Source organism: Pelophylax lessonae (assembly GCF_965119305.1).
Source record: "Pelophylax lessonae genome assembly, chromosome: 5".
Taxonomy (NCBI): Eukaryota; Metazoa; Chordata; class Amphibia; order Anura; family Ranidae; genus Pelophylax; species Pelophylax lessonae.
This window is the reverse complement of record NC_138772.1, coordinates 313968961-313985024: the sequence shown is the minus strand read 5'-3', so window position 1 is coordinate 313985024 and position 16064 is coordinate 313968961. Positions and strand designations below refer to the sequence as shown.

The 16064-nt window shown below is 43.6% G+C and overlaps 1 protein-coding gene across 7 annotated transcripts in view; it reads right to left on the bottom strand.

The window, feature by feature from the left end:
• Nucleotides 1-16064, bottom strand: part of RELCH (RAB11 binding and LisH domain, coiled-coil and HEAT repeat containing) — a 241533-nt gene that overhangs the window by 21408 nt on the left and 204061 nt on the right. For all 7 annotated transcript variants that reach the window (XM_082258179.1, XM_082258177.1, XM_082258182.1 and 4 more), the window contains 2 exons: nt 14985-15073; nt 9287-9357 (listed from right to left, as the gene is read on the bottom strand). In XM_082258179.1, the coding sequence (XP_082114305.1) occupies nt 9287-9357; nt 14985-15073 (160 nt within the window). The remainder of the gene's footprint in view (nt 1-9286; nt 9358-14984; nt 15074-16064) is intronic.

The window sequence follows — 16064 nt, the reverse complement described above, 5'->3', positions numbered from 1 at the left end:
ATACCAGATGGTCGCTGGTAAGATTGTGGGAAATTCCTAGTCCTCTTTTTCCCATCTCCTACCCAAGTTCTAATTGGATTCCGTGCAATAGCACCAAAGTACATGTTTTTCCCCGATTCTCACCAGGATGTGATGTTCATGCGAGATGCGTGCGATAACTTACCGCACAATGTCATGAGATATTTTCGACTAGATAACGCATGCGAGTTCATAACGAGAGTTTCTTCAAAAATTGCACCTTTTTTTTTTTCTTTTAACGTTATGTAATATGTTACCGCATACTCGAATTCGGTAACAGATCACTTAGTGAATTGTGCCCAAAATCATTTACACTATTTTGGAATCACTCTGTACAATCCCAAAAGCTTAAAAGATGTACAACCGAAGCTCATTTGGCTGTACATCTCCTATGGATCACAGGAGTGCAGTTTGTTCTGCACTCCTGTAACCTGTTTTCAGCAGAGAGCGGGCTGAAGTCCGCTCTCTGCTGACGTCACAGAAGTCAGTCCAGGCACCGCGTCATCGCGACTATGGAAGTCGGGATCTGCCAGGTGCCTGGACTGACACCAGGCTCAGCCTCTCAGCGAGCTAAGAGCCTGAGCCAGCTGTTCCACCCCCTCCAGTAAGCAAAGAGTGGGCAGAGCAGAGAGCTCTGAAGACGTCACCGGATGTGACGAAACGCGTCAGCTTAGACCGCATAGCGTCACGACGCTACCCTGAGTGGAACGCAAGCCGGAAGTAAGCCCGTTGATTCCGCAAAAACGACGCGCAGCCCGCACCGCTGATCACCAGGGAGTGTTTTTTACTTTGCGTTCATGTTCGGCACCCTATGTATGGGTAAAAAAACTTTAAAATTGACTTTATTACGCTATTTGGAGCTTTCTTTCTTCTCCTCCTTATCATACTGGGTTGTTGCACCCCGGAAGTCCAGAGGATCTTTATTAGTCCGCAGGACCGCCCAAAGGGGAACCTTTTGGCCCAGGAGGCCACCAAAGCGTGAATGGTCTTAATGTCATATGGCATATGAGACCCACTGCATGTGGTAAGTGATCCAATTCTTTCATTCACTTGGGAGAAGGAATCGACACCGTAGCCAATCAAGTCACAGCAGTTGCACCTTCCTATTGTGAAGAACCACTCTCACTAAGGACTATATTTTTTTGAGCACAAAGTCACTACTCAATATTGGACTGTTCTATCCTTTGAATTGTATTGATACGTATACTACAGAATGCAATTATTTATTGTTTGATATATTTATTACATTTTATTTCACAGCCACTCATGCACAAAGGGATATAATTTGAGCACATAATTCACTTTTTCACCTTTTATTGTTTTTTACTGTGGATTTCATATTTTATTAAGTAATTTTATCGAGTCATGCATGCAATTGGTTTAATCAATATTGGGAATCTCCATATATATATATATATATATATATAATTTATTTAACTTTTAGCTAGCAAGCGCTGTATGTGGCCTATTCTTTAAAAGTCCATTCTTTTACATTGTAGTTTACTTTTAGTAAATTTATAAAGCTATAAAATGCAAAGTACAGCCCAAAACACAAATCAAAATGTATTTTTAGTCATATCCCCATGGCAAACTGAAATCGGATTGCTTGCTTTCGCTGAGAGAACTAAGGGTGGTCCAGTTCCATCTCTGGACTCAGGTAGGCATATGAAGGAAAAATACATATTCAGAAGTTGCCTTCATAGAAATCTGCATGCCAAAATGATAGGTAGATCAAGAAATACAGTACAGTATATGCTTCCACAACCTTCTACTGCCCAGTGTGGCCCACTCATCGCATTAAAGGAAACTTGACCGGTACATAATGGCTTCCTGTTGATGACCCCTTCTAGTATGCCAGTTGCCTGGCTGCTGGCTCTCTAGCTTCAACACTCTGACATACTGATTCGCAACACGTATATATAAAAATGAACTTCTTAAAGCTTTCCTAGTTTGCATATTGCCTTGGGTCAGTGACCCAAAGTATTAAAACCAATGGTCAGCATTAACAGCCAGGAAACTAATTTCTAGGTGGGGTTTGGCAGTGGCAGCCAGCATAATTATTTCATTATAGGCTTACAAAAAGTACTTCTATATAGAAGCATGAAGTGCGGTCAAGCTTGACCTTTTTCAGGAAAGGTTAAGATTTGAATATCCATTCAGCTGCCAGTATCTCTCCAACTCTACTATTACCTTTATCATCACATGCTCAGTTTAAAAGATTGTGACTGATTTACTGAAATAGTTAAGTATAATAGTATATGGTTTTGACAAATATAGTGCCTGTCAAGCAGCCAGCAAAAACCAGTTACCAAACCTCTCGCATTCTTAAAGAACTGGCTTGTGTGCTAAAAGATAAATGCTAAACATTTTTGTATTTTCCCAACAGCTACGAGACCGAGTCCAGTATTCATTTTCTAAGGCAGTTCCAAATTCAATGTGTGCTTGCAGATATAGCACAGGGGATTAATGTGTAAAATCCATCCAATTACATTACAATCTGAATCTGCTAAACTTAGATAGAATTGTAAAGAGATCGTAATGTGTGGACTCAAAAAAGATTTAATGTATTAAAAAATTAAACACTTTGCGTTCTCTTCTGTTAACTTTTTCTAACATCTCCACATTTTTTAATTTTTGTACCCTTCAAACAAATGTAGTAAGTTGTGTGATCAGAATGTAATGTGTGTGGCCAACTGAACATTGCATTGAAAAGAAAAAAAAAACAGTGTCCACGTTTTCATGCAACTCTGAAAATAGAACCTGACAGCTCAGATCGGATTGTTAAGCAGGCCATACATGGAGTGAATCTATTTCCTGCAACCACGAGTTAGTGTTGATTTGGAATCCCCTCCCGCTGAGCCATTGTATTCTCCCGGCGGGGGAAGCCATCCCCGCTGAGAAGAGACAGTGATTATTGCTAGCCGCTATACCAGTTTCTAACGATAATTGCATGAAAAATCCAGCAGGCTGATTGCAGCCTGCCCATGCAAGGTTCAAATATCAGCCGGTTCCTGCTGAACCGACTGAGACTCAAACTGTCCATGGCGGGCCTTAGTCATGCATAAAGTGGGGAACTTCAAACTGGGAAAGGTACACTAATTTTTGCTACCGCACTAGAAATTAAACCTATAGACTAAATAAAAAATCGGATTTTTGTAAGATCTTACCGTAAAATCCTTTTCTCTTAGCTCATTGACAGACGTAGTCTTCTTGATTCACAAGAACTGGGTTATGTTGTCTCCGCAGGAGCAGGACTAGGCAGAAAGAAAAAACGTTCTGGCTCCACCTTAGGGGCAGTCCCTGAGGGTATATCCTCCCTCTCTCTGCTACAAGGCATCAGTTCTGTCACAAAGCAGCAACAGAGAATTTAACCCAACCCAACTCAATGATAGAGGGGCGGGTACTACGTCTGTCAATGAGCTAAGAGAAAAGGATTTTACGGTAAGATCTTACAAAAATCCGATTTTCTCTGTCGCTCATTGACAGACGTAGTCTTCTTGATTCACAAGAACTGGGACATCCAGAAGCAGTGCCACAAATGAGGGGTGGGATTGACCGAAATCAAAATCCAATCTAGAAGGCCCAACCGGTGCCAAACTAGAAGTTTTAAAGGCTCATTATAAACAAAGAATGAGACTCAAATAAAAATTCCAACGGAAAAAAACCCTCGAGGTAGACCACTGGTCTCCTCAAATGGCGGCCTGCAAAACCTTGCGGCCAAACGAGGCATCAGACGATGCCATTACATCAACTTTATAATGTTTTGTAAAGGTATGCACCGACGACCAGGTAGCCGCCTTGCACACCTGGACCACTGACGCCTGATGGCGAAAGGCCCATGACGCACTAAGTGCCCGAGTGGAGTGCGCCTTAACAGGGAACGGGGGCTCCCGACCCTTAATAGAATAAGCCTGTACCACCGTCTGTCTGATCCATTTGGAAATAGTCGCGGCAGATGCAGGCAACCCCTTTTTGGGTCCATCCGGGATCACAAAAAGTGAATCCGTCTTGCGAAACGAGTCTGTCGTTTTCAAGTATACCCTGATCGCCCGGACCACATCCAAGGAGTGTAAAGCAAACTCCCGAGGATGACTGGGCTTAGGACACAGGGAAGGTAATACAATTTCTTCATTCAGATGAAATTCTGAAACCACTTTTGGTAGGAAGGATGGATTCGGACGAAGAACCACCTTATCTCTATGAACCACCAGATATGGGGAACGACAAGATAATGCGGCCAGTTCTGACACCCTGCGTGCAGAAGTGATAGCCACCAAGAAGGCCACCTTCTGGGACAACGTAGGTAGAGGAATCTCCCTAATATCTTCAAAGGGAGGTTTCTGAAGAACCGACAATACTAAATTAAGATCCCAGGGTGGTAACGGCGCGCGCACTGGCGGAGCCAGATGTCGCACCCCCTGGATGAAATTCCGCACCAAGGAATGAGTAGCCAAAGGCTTCTGAAAGAAGATAGCTAATGCTGAGACCTGACCCTTGATAGTACTCAAGGCCAGTTTCTGCTCAACCCCTTGTTGCAGAAAAGCTAATATTCGACTAACCAAATAAGACCGTGGACGGAACCCCAGAGGTTCACACCATGCAATGTAGGACTTCCATGTGCGATGATAAATCTTTCTGGAAGTCGCTTTCCTTGCTTTAACTAGAGTAGGAATAACTGAAGCTGACAATCCCTTGTCCTTCAGCACCTGGGTCTCAATAGCCAGGCCGTTAAAGCCAGCGATCGTAAAGCAGGATGGAAGATCGGTCCCCGAGACAGTAGGTCCTCCCTGAGAGGAAGTTTCCACGGGACGTCCGCCACCAGTCTGACCAAGTCGGCGTACCACGCTCGGCGAGGCCAGTCCGGAGCTACCAGGTTTACTGGAATTCCTTCCTCCTCTATTCTGCGAAGAAGTCTTGGCAGTAACCTGAGAGGAGGGAAGGCATACATTAGCTGGTATTGCCCCCACGGGGCGATCAGTGCGTCTGCGGTCTCTGCTAGAGGATCGCGGGAGCGAGCCACGAATCTCTGTACTTTCCTGTTGAATCGTGATGCCAACAGATCCACATCCGGGGTGCCCCAACGTAGGCACAACTGGTGGAAAACTTCTGGATGGAGGGACCATTCCCCCTGATCCAGAGTCTGACGGCTGAGATAATCTGCCTGCCAATTTTCCACCCCCGGAATGAACACCGCAGAGATCGCTGGAACAAATTGTTCCGCCCAGCGAAGAATGCAAGCCACTTCCTTGGCCGCTCGGACACTCTTGGTGCCCCCCTGGTGATTGACATAAGCCACGGCCGTGGCGTTGTCCGACTGGATCCGAACCGGGCTGCCCTGGAGCTGCTCGGTCCAGTGAATCAGACAAAGTCTTATCGCTCTCAGTTCCAATACATTTATCGGCAACCTGGATTCTTAAGGGGACCAAAGTCCCTGGACAGATAACTGACCGAGAATTCCTCCCCATCCGGATAGACTGGCATCCGTGGTCACTATCGTCCAATATATTGGCAGAAATGACTTTCCCTGGCTGAGCATCGGAGACCGAAGCCACCAGACCAGAGACTCTCTGGTCTGTTTGCTCAATCGGATCCGATTGTCCAGGGATTCCGGATTCCGATTCCATCTGAGAAGAATCTCTTGCTGAAGAATTCGGGTATGGGACTGGGCAAATGGGACTGCTTCGAAGGAAGCCACCATCAACCCCAGAACCCTCATGCAAGTTCAAAGAGAAGACCAGCTGTTGGATAGTAACAACTGGACTGCTGATTGAATCTTCCGGAGTTTCCCTACCGGAAGGAAAACTCTTGACCTGACTGTGTCTAGAATTAGACCCAGATATTCGAGCCTCTGGGTGGGAACCAGAAATGACTTTTGCTGGTTCACCAGCCACCCGAATTCCTGTAAAGAAATTATAGTAATTTCTATGTTTTGTAGCAGGGTCTGAGGAGACTCTGCAAGAAGCAGGAGATCGTCTAGGTAACCTAGAATCGATATGCCTCTTTGGCGCAGTAGTGCCAACATTGGGGCCAACACCTTCGTGAAGACCCGAGGAGCCGTGGCGAGACCGAAAGGTAGCGCCACAAACTGATAGTGGTTCTCTTCTACGGAAAAGCGTAGAAACCGCTGATGTCCTGCGAAAATGGGAATGTGAAGATAGGCGTCCTTGATGTCTATGGACGCTAGGACATCCCCTGGATGCAGGAAGGCTGCTACTGTGCGAATGGATTCCATCTTGAATTTCCTTATGTTGAGAAAGGAATGGAGTGCCCTTAAGTCCAGAATTGGACGCACTTTGCCCTCTTTCCTGGGTATTGTAAATAGGTTTGAATAAAACCCTTGAAAACGTTCTGTCCAAGGAACGTGGACTACCACTCCTTGTTGTAGTAAATCCGTGACTGCTCTCCGCAGATCTTCTAAACGATCCGGGGATAGTCGGATATTGGAAGGGAAGAATCGCGCCGGTGGGAGAGATCGAAACTCGATCTTGTACCCTGACCTTATGACTTCGCAAACCCACTTGTCCGGGATTCTGGAAAGCCATGGATCCGGGAACCGGCGAAGACGTCCCCCCACCCCAATTATGGGTGGGGGCGCACCTTCAGGCTTTGGACGATTTATCTTCAGGTCTGAAGGGGGCGGGCTTTTGCTTGCCCGACCAACGTCCCCTGAAGCCTCCTGAAGGAGCTTTGGAGGACTTAATTTTTTCACCCGCGGGACGAAAAAACTTTTTGTGAGCAGAGAAAGAAGGCCCTCGTCTTTGACGAGTTCCTTTACCCTTAACATTTTGCGGTAAAAAGGTGCTCTTTCCACCCGTGAGATCCTTAATGATCTCATCTAAGTTGGCTCCAAATAGACGCTCTCCTAAAAAGGGGATATTAGCCAATGCTTTTTTGGAACCTTGGTCGGCTAACCAACCTTTTAGCCACAGTGTACGCCTGAGAACCACTGCTGAAACTGATGCTCGCGCCAATAATGGAGTGGCGTCTAACGCCGCATCACACACAAACTGTAACCCCTGTATCATCTGTTCCAACAAATCTGATACCGCCTGAGGGACCTCTTCTAAGTCCCGGCGTAACCACTTGGTCCATTCAGTTACAGTCTGCGAAACCAGACCAATAGCAATTATTGGTCTGAAAGCTGATCCAATCAAGGAAAACATGGTGTGAGACATAGCTTCTATCTTGCGATCCACTGGATCTTTAAAAGACGGAGCGTCTTCTAAAGGAATAACCGTGGCTTTATTCAATCTAGCAATTGGTGAATCCACCACAGGTGGTTCTGTCCATTTCTTAATGAGGGTTTCCTCAAACGGATAACGCCTGTTAATGCGTTTAGAAATAGCAGAGGTGCGTTTTGGCAGACTCCATTCTTCTTTGATTGGATTGCCAAAACATTTGGGCAATGGAAAAACCTTCGCCACTTTCATGCGTTTTTTAGTCCCAAAAGGGATTTCAGTTTCAGCTATTTCCGACGGAATACCCTGTAATCTTAAGGTTTCTTGAACAGATACAATGAGTGCGTTTACCAACGCTTCCTCTCGGGCTATGGCTGATGCCGAAACATCCTCCTCACTGTCTGAAGAGACAGTACCCGAGACACCAATCCCAGATGAAGTACCTGCAACTGCAGAAATAGGCTCAGATTCTGAATCCGAAGTTTCAGATAATAAGGGGTTAGGCGGGGGTCGCTTTCTTGCGCCCTGTCCTTGACAAGCCACTTCCACCCGGGACACAAAAGTTTCCATAATAGCTGACAATGATTCCACCGTCAGTGGGGTGCTGGAGGATCCTGCAGACACCTCGAGGGGATCCGGTGGAGATACATGAGTGGCAGGGTCCATGTTAATTCAGGACACCTCTGCCAGAAAACAAAAAACTTTTTTTTTTTTTTTAAATAAAAAAATACCTCTTTTTTTTTTTTTCTTTCTTATGTGTCTCCCCCTACAATAGCGCCCCTCAGAGTACCTGCTTCTCGATCCCCACAGAGAGAGAGAGGGACCCCCAAGGCTCACCACCCGATGCAGAGAAGTTTCCAACCAACTGCAGTCAGCGTCTGTCTTTTACAGACTGGAAAGATCTGTGTTCGTTTTCCCGGGTAGAAGGACGTGGCTCCGCCCCCTGTGTACGCCTTCCGGCGTTCCCAGCTCTCCACGAGGTAGCTGGGCTCATCAAACATGGCCGCCCCCATACAGGAGACAATAGACTCCAAAAACATGGCGGCCGGCGTGACCTGAGGACATTCATGCACCCGGTCTACGGCAAAATGGCGGCGGACCGCCGAAATCGTTTTTCCCAGCACATCCACCTGCATCTCTGCTAAGTGGCGGTTTATCGATCTGCAGGAGGTACACTACAATTAAGGTAGGATTATACCTCCTATGTCTGCTGTAATACTACAGTCTGCTGGGTAGAGTGTTAGCTCTCAAACCAAGTCCACTTCCCACCAAACACATACTGTATTTACAAGGGGGACTTTTAGTGTCAGATATATACTGACCATGTATGGAGGGGCCCATAATTCATACTGCCTCATAACGAGGAAAAAAGGGAACGTTTACTCACCATACCGAACCGACAGGCACCCTCTCTTCACAATACCCTCTCCACCGGGGTGGGGGGTTGTGGACCACTCCGGACGCCTCGACTCTCTGGTTCCTGGCGTCCAAGCGAGACTTTTAACTCGCAAGGTCAGTCCCTCCGATGGGACTCCGTCGCGGCCGACCCAGCGAGGAGCTCTGGTCTGCACGCGCTCGTAGGCAGAAACCGGGGTGACCACTGGATCTCAACATCCAGCTCGTCGCCCGGCCCCGCATACTTACTTGAATGTGTCGCGGCCGACCAAGCGCAATGCAATGGTCTGCGCGCGCTCGTAGGCCGGCTGGGGTGACCACTAGTGTCGCCCAGTCCGGCGTATTTGCTTGAAGATCTCACAGGAAAAAAAAAAAAAACACTGGAGAAAACTGCCTAAAAAATATTTTTGCTAAAGAAAAAATCTTGCCAGGACCCAAAAGATCCCAGCAAGGAACTTAGGTCCTTACTCCTGACTAGACAGAAAAAAACTGATGCCTTGTAGCAGAGAGAGGGAGGATATACCCTCAGGGACTGCCCCTAAGGTGGAGCCAGAACGTTTTTTCTTTCTGCCTAGTCCTGCTCCTGCGGAGACAACATAACCCAGTTCTTGTGAATCAAGAAGACTACGTCTGTCAATGAGCGACAGAGAAATACAGTAATTCCTTTTTTTAAAACAAGTGAATCTTACACTTACCCATGTGGCTCCTGGACTGTTTTGTTTTCCACCTTCTGTTCACATTCTTTTATCATGGAGCTTAAAATAACCTTACAAAGGAGAGAGACGTGACAACAAATGAAACTCAAAACATGGGTATTAATGATAAAATCCTGCCTTATTAATAACGTGATACTGAGAAACCATCAACCAGATCACTGCCTTACACCCCATTCACACTTGTGCAACTTTTCATAAGACTTTGGACATCAAAGTTGCATGACAAGTCGTACCCCATGTTTTCCAATGATAACCATTCAGATTCATGTGACCTAAAGTTGCAGCGACTTCAACGTAATTCATGTACTACTTTGGTTTGACTTTAATGCAACTTGAGGGTCCATAGACTTCAATGTTTACCCTCAAAAGTTGCATGAAAGTCATGTCTGAATGTTTTACACGCAACAGTGGGCCCGACATTGCAGAGCAACAACAATTCACATCCAAGTCGCACCCATCCAAAGTTGCACTCCACGGTTCCCAGACTTTTGAGTCGCACAAGTGTGAACGGAGCCTTAGTAGACATAACAATTTATCAAATTTGGCTACGTAATACGGTTTTACATTAACACAGGACATTTTTTCAATGACAACTTATATATCCATTGTGCAATGAATATGCTTTAGCTGAATTCCTAAAGTAGAACTGAAAAGCAAACAAACGTGGAGCGCATCTAAGAATATCAGCAGATGAACTTTAGAATTGAAATGTATGCAGCTCACCTTGACGAGTGACCAAGAAAACATCAATAGGTGTCCCGACTAACAAACTTGCATAGCAGGAATCTGCAGTCGAGTTCCAAGATGTCTTTGAGAAAACATCCCAAGGCCATGTTCAACAATGCTGCTAGGTGTTGGGAGTAAAATGTGGCTCACGATACTAATAAACAAAAGTCCCAAATGTATTAAAATCTATATACTGTAGCGTGTTTCGGAGCATGCATTGCTTGCTCTCCTTTCAGGTCTGTTTTGAAGAAGTCTTGGAAGACGACTGTGTTTCTGCTATGTAAGGTGGTTAGTTGGGACACAAATTGATATAACCCGGCCACTCGCGAAGGTACGCTGCAAACATTGACTTCAAAATTTCTTGTTCATCTCCCCATACGCTTAGATTATTTTCTTTGTTTTGTTTTTTTGTACATATTCCTCTTGTGAGCATTTGTGGTCAGACGCTGGAAAAGGAAACTATATATACAGTACAAGACCTTTATGCTGGATCACCAAGCTCCCCTTTGGGAGAGTGGGGTATTGGACTTCGTAAACTAGACTATAGGCAAAAACCTTTTTTTCATTATGGACAGAGTAAGGTCCCTTTCACATGGATGAACTGATCTGGTCCACCTGTCAGTTTTTTAGCCAGACTGGATCGAACCATCCATTGCTCTCCAATGACACCTGCCGACATCCGATCCAATTCCTGTCTGCTAAAAACAGACAATGGGGATCTGTTCCCCATCCATCTGCTGGATTGGATCGAATGACAGGCAGTCCATTTCCATCGCCCATGTCCACTCTCTGCATCAGTGTAGCAGAGACAGATCTGTCATCTGCCTGCTCAGCAAGCAGATCCGCTAGAGGACCCCGCCAGTGTAAAAGGGGCCTAAAGGAGGGTTTTAATCCTTTTTTCTTTGCTTCTGTGTCCCACTGGGGAGCCAAAAGAGGAAGTGAAAGGCAATCCTGTCAAATTGAGGGAACTCCTGGTTGTCACCAGGGTCACCTGTACCAGTGTCCCCATTGAAAGATATCACTGTTTTGCGGTCAACCCAAGATCTGGGATTTTCTTTCAATTTTAACAGGGAGCTGTAAACAGGACAGAGGGTGAGTCTCCTTAATGTAGCACAGACCGCAATAAAGCCTGACAGATGTTCCAATTACCCTTCAGAACTAGAAAAGAAAAAAAAAAAAAAATTGCCTTCAGTTATACTTTGAAGCGGTATTAAACCTAAAACCAAAAAGGTTTTATATTGAGGCTTGCCAATGATTTGGTGGATGCTTTAGGCTTTTTTCCCCCCTCTGTTTTCATCTGGTGATGAAGTCAGTGACACAACTCCTGTATAAAGTGCCTCCACTCTGGATGAAGGAGAACAGGGCCACCTTTGGATGGCAGCATTTTCAGTCTGGGGGCAGAGGAGCGTTCGATGCACTAGCAGACTTAAATATACTAATTGAAGCCAAACACCAGCTAAGACTTTATTAGCAGTTACAACAAACTGTTTTCTTCCTTTTGGGATAAAGGTTTAAAATAAATATAAGCTTAGCATTGTAAGCACCCCTGCCAGAGTTCAAATGGTTTGTCTCAACTGACTGCTATGTCTGCAGGACAGTTTGTGCTTTTGAAGAACAAGAGACTTACACTGGCCAGGTCACCAAATGACAATAAAAGAAAACCTAAAAAAGAAACCTAACACAGCCACCACATTTAAGAATTGGTAGGCTGTAATATAATAAATGTTTCATTAATGTTTACATAGTTACAGAGTTAATAAGGTTAAAGTCCATCCAGTTCAACTTGTGTGGGTATAGATGTGCATGAGTTTATGTAAATGTTAATTCTCATATCCCTATACTTTGCGATCGGTACGATGACTGCCTAATATCTTTTTTTAAACTATCGACACTTTCCGCTGACATCACCACTTGTGAAAGGGAGTTCCACATCCTTACTGCTCTGACAGTAAAGAACGCTCTATGCAGTTTAACGTTAACCCTGATTCTCTTTCAGTTTCAATGAATGACTGCAAATCTTTTTTTAAAACCCCCTGCAACTTAAAACGTTTTTCTCCCTACAGTATACTAGAATCACCATTAAGACCGATGAAAAAAAAATGCAAGTACGTTTTTCCATCTGTCTTCATAAAAAAGTAGTCTATACCAGATAATTCGAGAGAGAGAAATAATGCGGCCCATTCACAGTTAGTAGCATAACAAAGGAAACGGTGTGGTTAAACCTAATCAGTTAAGATAAAGCACCTCGCCAACATGGCATTCATCCCCGTGTACTAACAAAATTCAGCTCAGCCAATTGATAAACCATTGCACTTCTCTATTTACACATTAAACTGTGATATTCCCAGAAGACTGTCATACAGCAGATGTCATATTATTACTTAAAGTGGTTGTAAAGACACTGTTATGTTCATACAATCCCCAGTGTTTGATAACCTTATGTACCCTAGTTTATGTGCTTTCAAAAAAAAAAAATGCAGATTTATACCTTTATTTTAGAGCGCCTCTTTGCGCTCACATGACTACCAGCTGCACTCCTCTCCTGATCTGGAAACTAGAGCGGGAGGGGCACAGAACCCCTGCTGGCGTCAGCTGGGAGGAGAGTGGTGGGCGGTCACGTGAGGGCCGAGAGGTACTCTGAAATAAGGTACAAATCTGCATATTTTTTATAAAGCACATGCACTCGGGCACATAAATTTACCAAACTTAGGGCATTGTATGAATATAACAAAGTTATGATAGCAGCAGGAGGGGAGAGGTAAGAAGCAGAGCGGCACTGTCACTAGCCGACAGGGAGGGAGGGAGGGGCAAAGAGGACAGAGGAGAAACCGCGGGCTGATGGAGGCACGTAAACGGACAACAATATCAGGGCTCAGTAGCCATGATAAACGTGGTCAGTTTACAGAGGGAGGGCAGCACCAGGCAGGATTGGCCAGGTATTTTGGATTATTCAAGGGGCCAAATTACACAACACAAGCGCTGAACTGTTGTTCAGCTTTAATGGAACATGATCCATTTTGTTTGAGAATTACATTTTAAGAAGAGAAAAAAGTTAAAAGATAAGTTCACCTTTTTAAATAAAAAATAATAAATGCACATCTTTTTCCAGGTAAAAAAATGTGCATTTATAATTTTTTTTATTGAGAGCCTGAAAAGCATTGCATATACAATCTGCTGACTCTGCAGAGCTCTTGCAGATTGTGTGCGCAAGTTGTATGGCTGTACATCATACGGCCAAGCAGTAAGATACAAACAGAAAGCATCAATAAACTACCACAGCGCTCAACGGTGCCAATTTATTTTAATACAATTGTGCAAATTTGTTTCCTGCAACCACAAAATTTGCACTGTGTATGGCCAGCCTTACATGTTACAGCCTGAATATAAGTGAAACATGCAACGTGCTACAAAAGGTGAACTTATCCTTTAAACCTGATAATGACAGATCTAAATTCTGTTGTGCGTAGGTATTCTGTAGGACCACTTCTGAAGGTATAAAAGTAAATGTTATAACAGAGAATTGCTTTATAAAACATATGTCAAATCCAACTAAAGTGATCAGTAACCTCTGTTCAAATTTGGATGCTGAAAATGCTTTTTTGAATTTCGATACTGACACTGAAGTTGAGGATGTAAATGTTACGCCTCATTCACACTAGCACTCCTATGCAGAGATGTATAGTAACGAAGTAGAACTACTTAAGTACTGTACTTAAGTACCGAAATGCGGTATCTGTACTTTCCTAGAGTAGAATTTTTTTCTCCTACTTCTACTTTTACTTCACTACATTTTTTCGATGATTTCGATACTTCTACTCAAGTATTTTTTTTTTGTGCTGCATAGTTACTCGTTACTTTTAAAAAAATTACCACTGCCAGAACAGTAGATGGCAGGTTGCATAAAGCTCAAAAAAATGTGTATAATGTCATTTGTAAATCAGCGCATACGAAAATAAAGGCTGTGTATAATAAAAGCTGCTATACCAAATCTTTCCAATAAAAAGAAAATATGAAACAAACAAATAAATGGTGCTACAGCGCTTAAAGTGCATCAAGAAACTACTAACACAGGTTAATCATTTGAATAAATCATTTGAAATAATAAAAACAATATGATGTTCAAACTTTTGACTTATTTCTTTAATAACTACATAACACAGTACTTCTACTTCTACTTTCAGTACTTGAGTAGAAATTTTTTTTCAAAACTACTGGTACTTTTTACTTTTAGTACTTAAGTAGCAAATTTTTTGAAAAAACTACTTGCAATACTTAAGTAAAAAAAATGTTGAATACTTTAGTACTTCTACTTAAGTAACTTTTTCTGCGAGCACTTCCACTTCTACTCAAGTAATTTTTTGATCGAGCACTTGTACTTTTACTCAAGTAGAAATTTCGAGTACTTTATACAAGTCTGCTCCTATGTCTGTACCAACACTTGCACAAATTCTTGCCTAAATTTGGCACAGGTAGTTTTAAAAAAGGGACCTACCACCATAAACCTGTTATAAATACTTTAAGCCCCGGTTCACACTTATGCGAGTGCGGGGTTCACATGTAATGTCGGAGCGCACTGCTCCTTCATTACATGCGATCGGCTGTGCGGTGCGAGTTTAGCCATACACTTTGTATGGCTAAATTCGCACCGCAGCAAACACGTACAGGACCCTTTTTGGAAGCCGCATCAGGATCGGATCACACAGCGGTTCACACTTGTGCGATCCGATCCTGTGCGAACTGCACGATTGCACTGCGATATGCGATCAAACTGGGGGTGTCGTTAAGATTACATTGACACCCCCAGCGTATCGCATATGGCAGTGTGAACTGCCGGGGGTGCGTGTGCGATTCGCAGACTTCCCACATCGCATAAGTGTGAACCGGACCTAATAAATAAATTACACTGTCAGTTATGAGGACATTACAGCAATTCCAGAAATAAAGCACATACCTCATGTTCAGGGGACAGCTGTTCCATATCAGCACGTAGGCACCTGAGTCCTGGTAAAAAGTGATTCACCATTAACTCCTCAGATATGACTGCAACATACTGTGAAGGAATTTTTATATATGCTGATAGTTTTATGCTGTCAAAACTGCTACATTATTGTCTGTTAAATACACAAAAACATACATAATGTAGACAACATGCATTAACTTTCCTGACATGCACATAATTGGCAATAAAATGATACATAAACTAATCTTCAGCTATAACCTCAGAGGTAAAATGTTGGTTTCTAATTTTAGAGTGGAGTCAGAACACATTTAAAGTTTTTTTTTTTTTTTTTTATTGCTTTCCCTGTTGGGAAGGTCTAACCTCCCCATTTACCCTGAGGATGAACATCACCAGGAAAGAAAATGAGGGACATTTCATGGTTGTCACCAGAAGAGAATTGGGGTGACATTTTCCAATGGGTACACTGGTTCCAGTGAAAATGCCAGAGGTAGGATTTGCCTTCATTTTGAGGAGTTTTCCTTTTATTTCCGGTTATGTCTCTGAGGACTGAGAATGCTGACTTTATGGAAAACTAAACCAAAAAAAAAAAGTTTTGCCAGCAGTTACACGTTAATGACTGACTCAAAGCACCAGAATTAAAAAAAAAAAGCAGAACAATAAGTATCTGGTCACAAAACACTTGTATATTGATTCAGAGGTCTGCAATGCTAGTTCTTATACATCTCTCGACAGGTTAAACATATTTAAACCCCACAAAAATGCGATATATTGCAATTTATCAGTCCTTCGAAGTGGTGGATGTATTCTGCTCCTCTGCAAAAAGTACAGGTACATGAGTTAAGTCCAAGGAGGTAAATGACATCTCCTGGGCTTAATTTATATTATTCAGATCTGACAGTTTTATTCCACTCCCAGAAGACAGCTATCGCTGTCAGAGTCCATGCAGCTGCTTGGCCTGGACCTCCCCTCCTCCTGCCCAATCGCAGAAACCTTTGTATTATGCAAACTCATTCATAAATTCAAAGGCTTCTCTGAATGGGCAGCAGAGAAAAGGGGCAGGCATAACTGCTC